Below are 15,398 nucleotides of genomic sequence, written 5' to 3'. Positions count from 1 at the left end.
GACTTCTTCCTTAACTGCAATCATCCTCGAACACGGAGATTTGCTGCTTGGATAAACGTCTGCTAGAAATATTACCAAGTATTTTTCTCTACTTTTTAGTACAAATAACTTTAAATGAATTTAAATAAGACAAAATTAACTTACTTTCAGCAATAAATATGAGCTTATTTTCATTCAAGTGTTAGTTTAATTAGTTTGTAAATAATTCCTTAATTTTGATGCATTAGTGATCATCTCTAGTTTATTGATCTTCATGATGATCACTTATGTTCTATAAAGCATTAATTACAGGTGAAATCCATTTACACTGAAAAAACATAAAATCTTACCAAATGTTTTTTGTCCAGTTTTTAGTGGAAACATCTCAGCACACTTGAAATAAGACAAAACTAACTAAGCAAGATATAGGAGCCCATAGGAGCCAATAATTCCTTAAAATTGTAGGAAAAGTTTTTGTTCCTCTGGCGGATTAATTCAGTTACAACAAAACATTTTCACATGTTATAAGTGACAACGTAGCGAGTACATTTTTCATCAAATTTAAGGAGTTATTGGCTTAAAACAAGCGACAAAATCTTCACAAAGCAGAAATTAAAACACTTTTTTTTGCATCACAGAAGTCACATGTTGCTACTGGCGCAAACCACGAAGAAGACGACAACAGGAAGTAGCAGGAGGATCACAAATTGCTTGAATAATTGGGTTACTTATTTGATGTTAACACCGCAATTACAAAATTGTGGGGTTTTTTTTCAACATTAGGGGAATATTTACAAAGTTTCGTCATGGAAACACAGATTGTGTTTGAATGCAGCTAAACATTAATACAAGGCTTTTTTTTGTCTAAAATGTCATGCACTGCAAATAAATGGCAACTTATAGCAGCACAACAGGGAAGCTCTTACCATTTACTGCGTAATAATGTTTCTAATGCAACAAGAAGAGGGACTTATTAAGAAAATACGGGGCAACAAAGACAGAAAATAGGCAAGTAGGGCATCCATGAGAGGACAGAGAGCGAAGGTAAAACTGAAGGAGCAGCAATGCAGCAACCACAGCGACTGGAGCTTTCGCCCCCAGGAACATTTTACAGAGAACAAAGCCGAAAAGCAGCAGCTGCTGGAAGAAAAACTACAACAACAGAACAGCTCCACAACGGCCAAGTCCAAACCCTGATGCTAAAGCTCTGGAAGCTGCAACAGAGAAGAACTTCCTGTGTGAGCCGAGAACCCAAAACCTCAAGACAGAGCAAAACCACTTCAACGTATTTTTACTCAAGTAAAGGGAAAAAAGCAGCCAGCCGAGTACTGAAGCAAGAGTAGAAACGTATTTGGCAAAACGTCGACACAAGAAGATCAAATTATCAATGATTTAATGTTTAACAATGACATCATCAGATGGAACAAAGTGTAAAGTTAGGTAGAAATTTTGGTACTTTTAAGGACCAAAAATGACAATAATTCAGATAAATAACAAAAAAATAACAAAATAAGGCAAGAGAAAATATTTCTAAATAAATTTCCTTCAATAAAAAACTTATAAACTTTAACAGAAACTGCAGGTGTTTGTCTGTATCTGGTGAATTTTTGGTTGAAACATGTTTGTTTTTCATTCAGTGGGTAGAAAATCCAGAAATTTTACTCAAGAGTAGATAATAAAATTACTCTAAATTACCTTAATATTTTGTGTGATTCTGTAAATATAGGTTAGTTTACAATTAAACTGTAACTAATACAGAAAACTGAATTAATTTGAAGTCACGATTCTGAGCTCAAAGGCAGAATTCTGAGAGAAAAAAAGTCCGAATTTTTAAGATTAAAATCAAAATTTCGAAATCAAAGGCAAAATTCTGGACAAAATAGTCGGAATTCTGAGAAAATTTGTCAAAATTCTGAAATTAACATCAGAAATCTGAGACAAAAAGTCAGAATTTTGAGATGAAAGTCAGAATTTTGAGAAAAAACTCAACAAAAGCGAGTTAGCAGTTAGCAGTTAGCATTTTGACATCTGTATCCTGTTCGCCACCTCAGTGATCTTTCACTCTCATCTCTGTTTTTCAAAACAAATACTTCTGTTTTTCCCTCTCTCTCTCTGTGTGTGTGTGTGTGTGTGTGTGTGTGCGTGCGTGTGTGTGTGTGCGTGCGTGTGTTTGTGTGTGTGTGTGTGTCCTGTCCTCCAGCAGCCTGACAGGGTGAATTCCCCTGAGCGCCATGACAGCCAGCGCTTCACGTGCGGGCCCTGTTGTTGCCACAGTAACCGCTGCCATGGAGACCGTCTCCCAGGAGCCGGGTGTATTTTTATTCACTCTCTCTGTCATAAAACAGGAGCGCTCACTCAGTGGGCGACCGCTCCACATTCGGTGGCGCTTAAAAGTAGAGCCGGCCACACCAGGCGCTTTTATAGCACCTGAATCAGAGCTGAGCTCCTGCAATCACTCACAATTAAACAATCACGCACACACACACACACACACACACACACACACACACACACACACACACACACACACACACACACAAGACTCTGGGAGACCAGGCGCACTTCATAAAAATGAAAATCCAGTGAGAAATGGACACACAGGTGAGGCCTGCAGTGAGCTTGTTTGTTCCGGTATCATTCAGTTGACAAACAGACGAGCGCCCAGACTGAACGGTGAGAGAAACGCTCCCTAACGCAGAGGTGTGGGGATTTTTATTAGTTTGGAAATTGCTGCAAGCCGGTCGTTACTCACCCACTCCTCCCCTCATCTCCTGTCAGATCTCTAATTACTAATTTTAACACCGCTGAGTCAAAGTGACTCCACTGATGTATGCAGGTTTGTTTCATGTAGCGCAGAGTTTAGCAAATTACATATTTGAACTGCTTCAGGACCGTGGACAGGTCTGCTAACACGTTATTATACAGCGTTACATTCATGACAAAGTTTTCTTCAGAACAGATCTATTTAGTACAGAACAGAATTAGGGCCACTGGAAAAAAAAATTGTTTTGACTTTTTTTCATGAGAATTATGATGTTTATTTCAGAATTCTAGAAAATTTTCCCAAAATTCGGACTTTTTTTTTTTCAGAATTTTGCCTTTGATCTCAAAATTCTGGCTTTTTTCCACAGAACTCTGACATTAATTTCAAATGTTCTCAGAATTATGCCTTTGATTGCAAAATTCTGACTTTAATCTCAGAATTCCTACTTTTTACCCTCAGAATCCAACTTTCCTATTGTCGGAATTCCGACTTTCTCAGAACTCTGCCTTGATCACAGAATTCTGACTTATTTTTCTAAGAATTCGGATGTTAATTTCAAATTTTCTCAGAATTCTGCCTTTGATTGCAAAATTCTGACTTTAATCTCAAAATTCATAGTTTTTTTTCTCAGAATTCCAACTTTCTCAGAATCCTGACGATAATTTCAGAATTCTGTCAATTCTTATCAGAATTCTGACTTTGATCTGACTTAAATTTCTCAGAATTTAAGCCAGAATTCTGAGATTAAAGTCAGAATAGTCAGAATTATTATTTTATTTTTCTCTTTGGCCCTAATCTTCTTCCATAGGTCAGGTTTATGTGCTAACACAATGCCAGTAAAAGTAGTTTTGGTTGAAGACGCATTCATGGCCCAATCCATACAAAAACAAAACAAAAGAAGACACATCTGTCATGAAGAATGAGCTGGAATGTATTTTGCTTTTTTAAGAGAAATACTTTTTCTGGTGGAACTAAAACTCAGTCCGAGTGCAGGAACCAAAACCCAGTCCGAGTGAACCAGGATCCGAGTGTTTTCACACTCGCAGCTGGTCCGCTCCGGCAGGCAGCGAGGCTCCAGGTGGCACGTCTGTAAAAACTCACTGACCCTCTAAGCGCCGCGTCTAAAAATAACAACGAGCCAATGCCACAGAAGGCAGAGCAGCTGACAGCTACCTGCACCTAAAATATGGCAATCAATTACGACCAAACGCATGAATGGACAAATCCATGAAACATTAAAATTGGTCAAACTGTTTCTCAGACTTCAGGTCCTAAAGTGAGATAAACGTTTGGGATGCTTCTGCTTTGGATGGCTTGAAGCGATAAATAATTTAGCATCAGCTGTTATCAAGCTATTATGGTTCAAAAGATGCCAAAGTTTTCTGTTACTCCGTTTCTGTGGGGAGGGAATTTGTTGAAGTTTCTTCAGTTCTACAAGAAAAAATATTACAAATACAGTAACAGTACATTTTGTGAATGATTATTGTCTTTATTGTGCTATTGCATTTTTTTTTGTGCATTTTCCAGACATTTATCAGAAAAAATCAGATAAAACAATAAAATATTGAAATTATGGAAAGTTTGTACCAATAAAAGAGAAAGCTGGAATTAAATAAAAAGCTTCTTTAACAAGTAAATAAATCGAAACCTACAAACAGAATGGATGTTGTTTTAAAAGTGGAAATTCATTTCAATATGAAATTGAATAAAACAGAGTAAGATAAAAATCCGTATAAGTTTGTATTAAATAAATCTTCTAAATCAATCAATGAATTTTTTTTTCAGTAATAAACAGATGCAATAATTTATGTCCTAAGTTTATTGGTCAGTTTAAACAGTAAAAACTGAATATATTCATGTTTACATTATCAGAATTACAGTAGCATTTTAAGCGGAAAGATAAAGCTGCCAACATTCTGTCTCCTGGCAACAGTGAGGAGTGAAATGTATCTGACCTTTGACCCGGTTTCATAAGTCAAGTTTGAGGACAAAGATTAGCTACAAAGATCCTAAATGTCAAAAATGTCATAAAATCTAAACTTACAGTTGTTTAAATTTGACAGAATTAGAGTATTTCAGTTCATTTCCACTCAGTTAAACTACAGAACATTAATTCAAAATCAAAAAAATCTCAGGAAGATATTTAAAAAAGGAAATACGTTCATACATTTTGCAGAAGATTTGTGAGTTTTGGACTTTAGATATGATTGTTTGGACAACCGTATTTATCTAAATAATGATACAATCACAATTTATGAAATTAGAAATCAAAGATAAAACCAAAACCTGATTTTAAGACTCAGTTTCAGCAGCAATCACAAAACCTAAAGCACAAAAAACTGCACTTAATGTTATTTTAACATCAATTTGGCCAAATTAACTTTATTATATTTAGCTGGTACAGTAATGATTTAAACATTCATGCCTCTGTGGTTTTCTGCGTTTGACATTTGATGATAGTTTTACGTCTTTTCCTAAAGGTTTTCAGAAATTCAAACAAATGTTTAGCAGGTTTCAAACATTTCCAGATCAGGTTTTTTACTCCTGCAACTATTTCTGAGCGTCTCTCTTTCTCCTCCCCATTTCCAGGCCACTCGTCTTTTTTTCTCGTTCTGTTTATCCTGGGTTGTGCTCAGTGGCCCAGTTCTTTCTGCCTCAGACGCCCAGCACATCTCCTCTTCCTCTCTTTCTTTCTTTCTTCCTCGTCTATTATCCCTCGCAGAGCTTCTTCTGCGTCTGTCTGTGTTTAACTTGTTTTTTCTTTCCTTCATTTTCCATCTTCTTACATCTTGAATCAGGAAGAGTTTGTTCTTGTTTCGCTGCTGCAGATGTGTTTAAAATACGATGATATTTTAATTTCCATGAGTCGAGTGTCTGGAAAGACAAACTTGATTTTTTTTTTAGGGTCAACAGACCTTTAGAAAGTCACTTTTTTATTTCAGTAACTGTGGAAACTGATCATTTGGAGATGAATTAACTTAACAGAAATGTTTTTGGACACGCAGGAAAACCCAAAACCTTCTTATGCTAACAGCTGCGTTACCATACATTCCTGATATCACGCTACATTTTCTACAAAAATCAACACAAAACATTTAGCTTGTAGGCACAACAGTTTTCATGTTCTTGTTTACCATAATTACCGCAAACATTGACTTTTAAACAAAGTGGTAAACTCTTGGAGCTGGGACTGATCAATATTGACATGAGTCTCGGATCTACGGAAGAAGATTTGAGCCAAATGGAAAAAATGTAAAAGAATTCTTGACTTTTTTCTCAGAATTCTGACTTTAATTTCAGCATGAGGAAATTCAGAGATAAACTTTAAACGATTCTGTTTTTTTCCCTCAAAATACTGATGTTGATCTAAAAATTATGCATTTTTCTCTTAGAATCCTGACTTTAATGTCGATATTCTGAGTTTTGATCTCAGATTTTTTTCAAATGTCCCCAATTGTCTTCCGTATTGGTCAGATACTGAGCAGAGTCCATCGATCCAGATGCCATTTTCAATGTAGCTGCATGCCAAATGTCTGCTGTTTTTATCTATGTGCATAAACGATACATATTTTCAGGAATTTTAAAATGTTACTCTGCTGTTTTTACAGTTATTGAAAAGATATTATCATTTTTTGTTTTTGTTTTTACAGATTATGCTTCGTTCTTCGTCTCCCTCAGCGACATCCTGTCACTTCTGCTTCCTCTGTTGTGACACAACCTGTCATAGTTGCTGCTTTTCTCCATAAATGACATAAAACAGATTATTTTCCTTACATTAATGACACCATAATATCACAACTGGAACATAAATTAAACAAAACCAAAGCAGTGTTTCAGTTTCGGTTCATGCACTTTGGATTTATGTACACATTTTTTGTTGGGGGCAGGTTTAGACAAAAAATATATAAAAGTTAAAATTACAGCTATAAATGTATTATAACCTTATTTAGATGTTTAGAAACATCTGAATAATGTAGATGTTTAACGCTGAAATTCAACCTGTTGCTCGCTAAGCTCATGATGTTGATAATCTTTTTAAAAAAGTACGTTTCTGACTTTATTTATTAAAATTCTAGTTAAATCCAACTTTGTGGAGCCGTTTCTTTAATCTCAGAAATGGTGTAAATTCACTCTCCTCATGAATAAATAAATACTATCCAGGCTGCTTTTATCAGGTGTTCAGACTCTTTTACTCATAATGATCAAACTTATAAATAATACATATAAACTGATGCATCAGACATTCAAACCAGGAAATGAGGATCCAATCATTTTACAGAAAACCGATGACATCATACTGACTGTAACATTACTGGTTAAAAAGTTGAATCGTTCATATTTTTTGACAACAGTCCAGTGGTTTAAATGAAGTCAGAGGAAGAACGGACATGTTATTTGTAAGAAAGCTGAATTTTCTTTAAAACAATAAAGGTTAAAGGTCAAAGCAACTCAAAAACATCGACCAGCTGGATCACTGCTAAGCTGCATTCACAGAGAACCAAACGACCCAAATTTTATTTATTTTCCCCCATATTCGTGTTTCGACACCAGAAGAAGCCAGACGAGGAAAATCCGGATGTAAACAATGACTGAAAGAGCAGCCTGTGAGTGGCTCAAACTCCACATTAAACAGACTTCTGCCGTCAAAAAGCCGCTGATATTTGCCTTGATTTCCTTTTATTGTTGTCTTGTGACGATTTTATCAGCTCCTCTTACTGAATAACTTTAAGATAAATCCATAAACGTCATCATTTCTGCACACAGAAACACGATCCTCCTCTGCACATGCAGGTCGTTTTGTCTGATTGCATCGATATTCAACCAAAATTAAAATTGTAGCTTATTTAAAGCTTTAAATATGTTATTATTCAATCATTTTTTCCTATAAATCAGGTTTAACAGTGTCCAGATGAAATCAGAAAATCTTGTATTTTCTATCTGCTCCTTTTCAAACCGATAATGGGTGTCAATAATTTGTGTTTAATTGTAAATTTTACTTTTTGTCTGTTCAAAATAAATAAATAAAATAATAGCAGCGGGCGTCAAATAAGAAATTGGCAGCAAATCCACATTTTACGCAAAGGAAAACCGATCAAAGCAAACAATAATCTACATTAAAACTTACTTCTAAACGCTGGAAGCTGACAGAGGAAAGCTTAGTTTGCAATCAAACAATCATCTTCATATTTGGCGCCTCATATCCTGCAGATCGAGGCTCCTTCCTGTGTCACATGTGTGAATTTGGGGTTGAAGCTCAGCTGCATTTCTGCATCTCTCTTCCAAAGATTGTCTCATAACTGGAAAATAGCATCAACACTTGGCAGATATTGAAAAAGGACTTGAAAAACAGAAACAGAGATTTCTCAGCGTCCTAAAAAAAAATTACCTTTAACTATATTTTTATTGCAGGAGGAAAAAGGAACATTTCCAGATGCAGCCTGAAGCAGAGATCCTCTAAACGCAGCGCTGCCTCTTCACTTCATGCATGACGGGGTTAAACAGTTCAAGCCTGCAAGGCAACGGTGTCAAACTGAAGGTCCGGGGGCCAAATCCGGCCCGCCGCAGCTTTTTATAAAGCAGGGGTGTCAAACTCATTTTCATTTTGGGCCAAATCAAGATCATGAATGTTCTTAAAGGGGCCGGTTGTGTATAAATCAATTCTTAAGATTAAATCACACTGAAAATCTTTTGGGTCCCTTCAGGACTTAGAGATTGATTTTTATTGCAAAAAATCACTAAATCAAAGTGCTTAAGGTACTAATTTAAAAATATTTGCACTTTTTATGACTTGCCATATCATTATGGATTATAACTTGACTAACTGAGGCAGAAGCAGATGTTGGTAGAAGAAAGAAATACTGTAAACAATCACTTAGATCCAAAAATCTGCAATGCACTCACAATTATGTGTGGAAAAGTGCAGCGATTTGTTGATTTTGTGTGAATTTCCATGATGTAATTTGGTGGTAAACATATAAAAACTTCTTTAATTAGATTGATAGAATAATATTTAAGCACGCTGTTATTTTGACGGTTCGATTTATGTCACTTCAGAGTCCAGAGGGCCACATAAAGATCTGTGGCGGGCCGGATTTGGTCCCCGAACCTCGAGTTTGACACACACACACGCTGTGAAGGAACGACTCATCTGTGACGACGAAACAGCAACAGCATCATGACTCGCACGACACAAGACATTTCCTAAAGATGTCAAACTAAACAGCAAAAACTCATCAGAGTACGAATTTACTGCAGCTATGATTCAACAAAAACATTTTATTGGTTATTTCAACATATTAATATCAAGAATATTGATCAGTTTTCTTCCAGAGGGCGATAATGGATACAACTTATTTGTCCAAACTTAACAAACATTCATCCTAAAAGCAAAATGATCCTTTAATAGATTTATTTTTAGATTTATTTTTATGTGTAGTGACTTGTCAAAATGTTTCAATTGTTGATGATTTTGTATTTTTGATGTAAAAGCACTTTGCACTGCCTTGTTGCTGAAATGTTCAATACAACGAAACTCGATTGATTGATTGATTGATTCTGAATTCAACACAAAATGAACAAATGTCTCCAACGTCCATCTGATTTAGAGCAAAGTGAGAAATAAAACAGATTTGTTGGTGATTTTTCACACTGAAAGTTTCAGTTTGATGCATCTATGAAAACATTGATAATGTTGATGCCACCCTGCAGCCTTTCTCTAAATATCACAAAAAATAATCCATATCAGCACAAAAAACCAGACTGATAACATTAATCTGAAAATAATATCAGATTTTTGGCTTTTATTTCAAATTCACCAAATTTTAACCTGGAAAAATTTAGAAACTCCACTGAAAATTTTAGAAAATGCCACCGTGGCCACATATAAACGCTTGTTTGGCAAAGACATGACTGTCATCGACAGACTTTAATTTGTAGCAGCTGCCAACTTTAGACCCACATAACGGACAGAGAAGCTGTTTTAGCCACAGCGGGTTTATTAGATTATGTTCACACGATGCTGCTGCCCAAACAACTTATTTAAAAACTGAGCCAAAAATTCAGTCTACCACACACACACACACACACACACACACACACACACACACACACACACACACACACACACACACACACACACACACACCGATGAACCACAGCATCAAGTCTTTCAGATGTTTACCTAAAAGCAAAGTGATGATCTGATGTTGCCACTAAACATTTTAAGTTTATTACAGTGTATTTGGTTCATGCAAAGTAAAATCACGAATATTAAGCCCCAAATAAACAATGAAGCAACATCCGAATGAAGTCTGAGCACTTAAATGGTATTAAAGCTAAATAAAGGAGAGAAAACCACTTTATCTGAACAATCACCAACAACAGGGTTCATCAGACAACAACAATCTGGATTGAGACCAAATCACTTCAGACTGACTTATTATGATTCCTTGAACTAATTAGAATGGAACTGTTGCCTATAAAAACATGTTCATCACATCTCTGCACAAAATTTTTCTTAAAAAATAGATTTCTGCCTCTTCTGAGCTCCTTTCCAGATGGAGCCGTTTTATGGCCTGTTACGACCCGGCTCGGCCAGGGGAAAGGGAAGCAACATTAAAGAAACCTAGGTGGTAAGGTTTTACAATTTGGGAGTTTATTACGGTTTTGACAAAAAAWAAAAAGGTAAAAATTAACATCAAAAGTTAGGGACTTACAAAAAAAAATGTACTAAATAAGAAAATCCACAAAACAATCAGGGTTGTAAACCADATATCTTAACCAAACAAAAATGGACTTTCCATACAGATTAAACAAAAACAAACTACAAATCTCTAACAGAGATTCAGAGATCCCTCACAGGGACAAGAGCTAGCAAGAGCTTGCAAAACTAACAAAATCTATCAGGGCTATCAAAGTTTACATAGTCAGTTGACAGCAGTCAACTAAACAAACAAACACCCAAAGTGGCAAGCTGTCTAAGCAAAGAATCAGCCGCGCCTTCTCCCAGGAAGTCCTTGGTTTTTAAAGGGGAGGCCTCTTCAGGGATTGGTGTAGCTGGTAATTGATGAGCCAATCGCTGTAGGCCTCAGGGAGTGGCACWGGAAGGCAGGGCTGCATCCACTTCCAAGTGRAGTCAACTTGATTAGAAGCTGCTGATGGTACAAAAAAAAGGAAAAGAAAACATACACAAGGCCACTGGCCGTAACATGGCCTCTGTCACTTTAAATCCAAATAATCTGCTGTTGGCCACGCCCCCCAACTCAACATTTATGTTAATGTGTGACAATGGCTGCAAACAGATACGCAATTACACAATCGTACTTCTTTGAAAAGCAAAATAGGAGCCTCCCGCACAACCAATGATTTCTGGCTGTGCAACAGCAAAACGCTTGTGTTTTCCAGCAGCCATTGTACAGCAGTAAAACATGCAGAACAACCATGCAGGAGCTCTGCTTGGGTTGCTGGGTAACAACAATTCGGAGGCGTTTGAATTTCCAGACACCAAAAAACTTTAACTTATTGCCTAAAAAACAGCTGGCTGTTTTTAGAGGAAGTAGAAACCAAAATGGAAGTTAAAAAATTATCAAAATGTGAATTTTGCTAAATAAGTTCCCTTTAATCACTTTGCATAAAGATGCAATGTGTGCATTTAAAAGAAAGTGACAGACATCTAGCAATAGTGCTAAAAGTTTAGTGAAGTTCTATTTTTAACTGGGGGGTGACCAAACTTTTTGTTACGTCGGCCAAAATTGTAGATTCAAAAGTTAAAAAAAAAACCCAAACAAAAAAACCAAGCAAACAAACCAGTCTGATTTTTATTGCACATCCAAACTTTTAAAGGATTTTCCGACCTGCCTGTCAGAGCCTTCACAGATAGAGAAAAGGAGAAAATTTCCACCAAAATCTGAGAAATTTTGTGATTAATCTCAGAAATCTTCCAGAGCTGGAAAATGTTTCAAAGAAAAATTTTTACATTTTAAATTCAGAAATTTCCAATTTTTCTGTAGAAAATTTCTGAGATTACTCTCAAAATTTCTGTTTCTTGGCAGATATTTACTACTTTTCTTTTTTTTTTTTTTTTTGCTCCAGCAGAATTTGTATGTTTTCTGTATTAAAATAAAAAGATTGTTTTCAGTTTATTTTGGGTTTGATTGATTGAATAATTTTTTCAGTAATAAAAACAGGATTTGAGTCACTTTCTTTCCAAATGTTTGCTATATTTAGGCAAGTTTAAGAGGGAATGAAAGCGTTTCAGTAAAAGTCTCTTGGTTTTACCTTTCGTTAAAACTTGGTTATAAAAACTATCGTACAAATAATTTGTGTTGCACTTTACATTTTCTTCAGTAAGAAAATAATGTTGGTAACAATTTTCACCCTGATTCCAAATCAAAAGTCTCCATCTGCATCTACAAATTTGTATCCTTTTTGAATTGCAGTTGGAGGTCGCACAAAATCAGTCCGAGGGCCACACGTGGCCCCCGGGCCGCACTTTGGACACCCCTGCTTTAAATGATGCTGCCAAACCTGCAGGATGGTGAAACCAGGATGGAGTTTCAGGTTCACCTTCACCTGAAACTCCCTCTCAGTGCACACTGTGAGACCTGCTGCTATCTGGAACAACCTCTCCATCTTTCTGTCATCCCCCTCTCTCTCTCTCTCTTTGGCCAGGAGTCAATCCCTCTTTCCTCCTGCCAGCTGATAGCCGTGCATGACTGTCTGCCTCTCTATTCATGCGTTCACTCCATCTATCACCTGCTGCTGCCTCTGTCACTCCCCCATCCTCCTGTTTTGCCTCCTCTCTTCATAAAAACAGATAACATACTTTCTTTGTCAGCTTGCAGAGGGATTTTTTTTTTCTTCTGAAGGTCACCTCAACACACGTGTGTCAAACTCAAGGTTCGGGGGCCAAATCTGGCCCGCCGCAGCTTCTTATGTGGCCAAAGCAGCTTTGTCAAACTCATTTTCATTTTGGGCCAAATTAATGTCCTGAAAGTTCTTAAAAGTCTGGCTGTTAAAATATAAATACATCTTTAAAATTAAATTATATTCAGTCCCTCCAGGATTTAGCGACTGTTTTTGTGATTTTCTGCAATCAAAATGGAAGTTTTCATGGTACTAGTTTATAAATATTTGCACTTTTTATGACTCTGTATTATTATGGATTATAACTTGACATCAAATAAATCTGAAGCAGCTGTGTAGTAGAAGTGAGAAATACTGCCACCTGCAGGTGGGAGGAAACAATCACTTAGATCCAAGAACCTAAAATAAATCCACAATTATGCATCAGAGCAAAAAAGTGCAGGGATTTGTTGATTTTATGTGAATTTCCATGATGTAATTTTGTAGTAAACAGATAAAAACGGCTTTGATTAGATTGATAAAATAATAATATTTAAGCACGCTCTTATTTTGACGGTTCTGTTTATGTCACTTTAGAGTCTAGAGGGCCACATAAGAAGCATAGAAGCTACAAATAGAGCGGTCAAGATAACAGCATGCTTAAATGTTATTTTATTAATCAAATCAAAGCAGATTTAATCTGCAAATTACAACCAGTCCCTCCTGTTTCTCGTGGAAATTCATACAAAATCAACAAATCCCTTCACTTTTTGTGCTACAATTGGGAGTTTATTGCAGATTTTTTGGCAAAACTTTTGAAAAATATCGGTTCTAAGTGGCTGTTTCCTCCCACCTGCAGGTGGCAGTATTCCTCCTAACAGCTGCTTCTGCCTCACTTGATGTCAAGTTATGATCCATAATGAAACAGCGAGTCATAAAAACAGCAAATATTTACAAATTAATACCACAAACACTTTGATATTTATTGCAAAAAATCACAAAAATAATCACGAAATCCTGAAGGGACTGAATTCTACTTAATTTTAAAAACTGATTTATATTTTAGCAGTTTTGTTAAAACGCAGCTGGCCCTTTAAGAACATTCTTTCTCAACATTGGACCACATTTGAAAGTTCGTCCCCCCACCCCTCACTCCCTCCGACTCAGCTTTCATTTGCATAAACAGCCTTTAGTATGTTTAATCCCGAAAGCTTTCTTTAACAGCCCATGAAAATTGCACGTTGAACGGTTGCCGTAGTAACCAGAGACTCAATTGCCCCCAAATTACCATAAAACCCTAATTAAGGAGAACTGGCTCTGGGCTTATCTTTTAGTGACTGTGCCAAAACGGCCCCACAGGTGAGCAGAACGGGCCGGGAGGGGAAGCAGACCGTGACGTTTAACGCTGTGAAAAGCTGCGCGTCTCATGTAGATGCGGAGCAACTAGAAGCAGGTCAGGTGGTGAGACCTCACGAGTTTTCACAACAGACCCTGCGAACTGGAGCAAACAACTCTCTGCCAACGCGTGAATAATTTTGTACTTTTGCTCTTACGACTCTGGTTCTAAAGAGTAAAAACAAATAAAAATGGCAGCTTTGCTTTACCAGCGCACAGCTTGTGAATGTAAGTCATTTGTTATGAAAACCAGCTAAATCAGGGGTGTCCAAAGTGCGGTCCGGGGGCCATTTGTGGCTCTTGGACTGATTTTGTGCGGCCCCCAAATGCAAATCAGAAATAGTGCAAATTTGTCCCGCAGATGCAGATGGAGACTTTTAATTTGTAATCAGGCTATAAAAACACAAAGTATTTGGTTTTTATAACCAAATTATGACAAAAGGTAAAATCAGGAGACTTTTACTGAAAACTTTCTGCAAGAAAATCAGCTTTTATTGTTTCTTGAACATGGCTAAATACAGAAAGATTTTGAAAGAAAGTGACCCAAATCGTGGATTATTACTAAAATTAATCAATCAAACCCAAAAGAAACTGAAAACTAGATATTTTTCTTTTAACACATCAAACATGTAAAATCTGCTTTGGCGCTTTAGGGCCATTTTAAGAGAAAAAACTAGTAAATATCTGCAAAAAACTCAGAAATTTTCTACAAAAAACAAGGAAATTTAAAAGAAAGAAAATTAAATTTTTAGATATCAAAAAAATTGGAAATTTCAGAATTTCAAATGTCAAAAATGTTATTTTGAAAAATTTTCCAGAAAATGTTCAAGCGAATGTTTGGAGAAAATTTACTCCTCGTTTTCTCCCAACAAAGACCCTAAAACACGGTCAGAAAAATCTCTTTAAGGTTTTGGATGCACAATAAAAATCAGGCAACTGCATTTGCTTTATTTTAAGTTTTTGTTGTTTTTTTGGACCACAACAACTTTTGAATCTACAGTTTTGGCCCCAAAGTTTGGACAGCCCTGAGCGAAACGCTGTGTGAAAAACATTTTAATGGTTTCAGAATATGAATCAATGTAGAACGTGGAATAGAAAAACATTTGTTAAAATATTTTTTGTCTAATTTCTAGTGCAAATATCTCAGTACACTTGAAAAACTAACTTTTTAGGTTATTGTAACAATATGTTTTTCCCTTGTTATAAATGAAAAAATCTCCCAATGGAACTAGTATTTTTCATTAATTTTAAGGAATTATTGACTTAAAAAGGCTCCTAAATCTATTACTTGTAAACTTCAAGTGTACTAAGATATTTGCACTTGAAAGTGAACCAAATTGCTTGGTTGCATTTTGTGTTTTTGCAGTGAAGCAGGTGGCAAATTGCTTGGTAGCATTTTGTGTTTTTGCAGTGAAGC

General features: G+C 36.2%; 1 protein-coding gene across 16 annotated transcripts in view; it reads right to left on the bottom strand.

The window, feature by feature from the left end:
• Positions 1-15,398, bottom strand: part of lrrc7 (leucine rich repeat containing 7) — a 153,715-nt gene that overhangs the window by 65,351 nt on the left and 72,966 nt on the right. Inside the window, exon 1 of one of the 16 annotated variants that reach the window (XM_008406229.2) lies at positions 7,869-7,893. The exons of the other annotated variants lie outside the window; for them this stretch is intronic. Coding sequence (XP_008404451.1) covers position 7,869 — 1 coding nt within the window. The 5' untranslated portion in view covers positions 7,870-7,893. Of the gene's footprint in view, positions 1-7,868; positions 7,894-15,398 lie in introns of those variants that run through there. 16 annotated transcript variants of the gene reach the window in all.

Source organism: Poecilia reticulata, linkage group LG4, assembly GCF_000633615.1.
Source record: "Poecilia reticulata strain Guanapo linkage group LG4, Guppy_female_1.0+MT, whole genome shotgun sequence".
In the NCBI taxonomy this organism is placed as follows: domain Eukaryota; kingdom Metazoa; phylum Chordata; class Actinopteri; order Cyprinodontiformes; family Poeciliidae; genus Poecilia; species Poecilia reticulata.
Note: the sequence above shows the minus strand (reverse complement) of the source record. Positions and strands in the feature narration are given on the sequence as shown.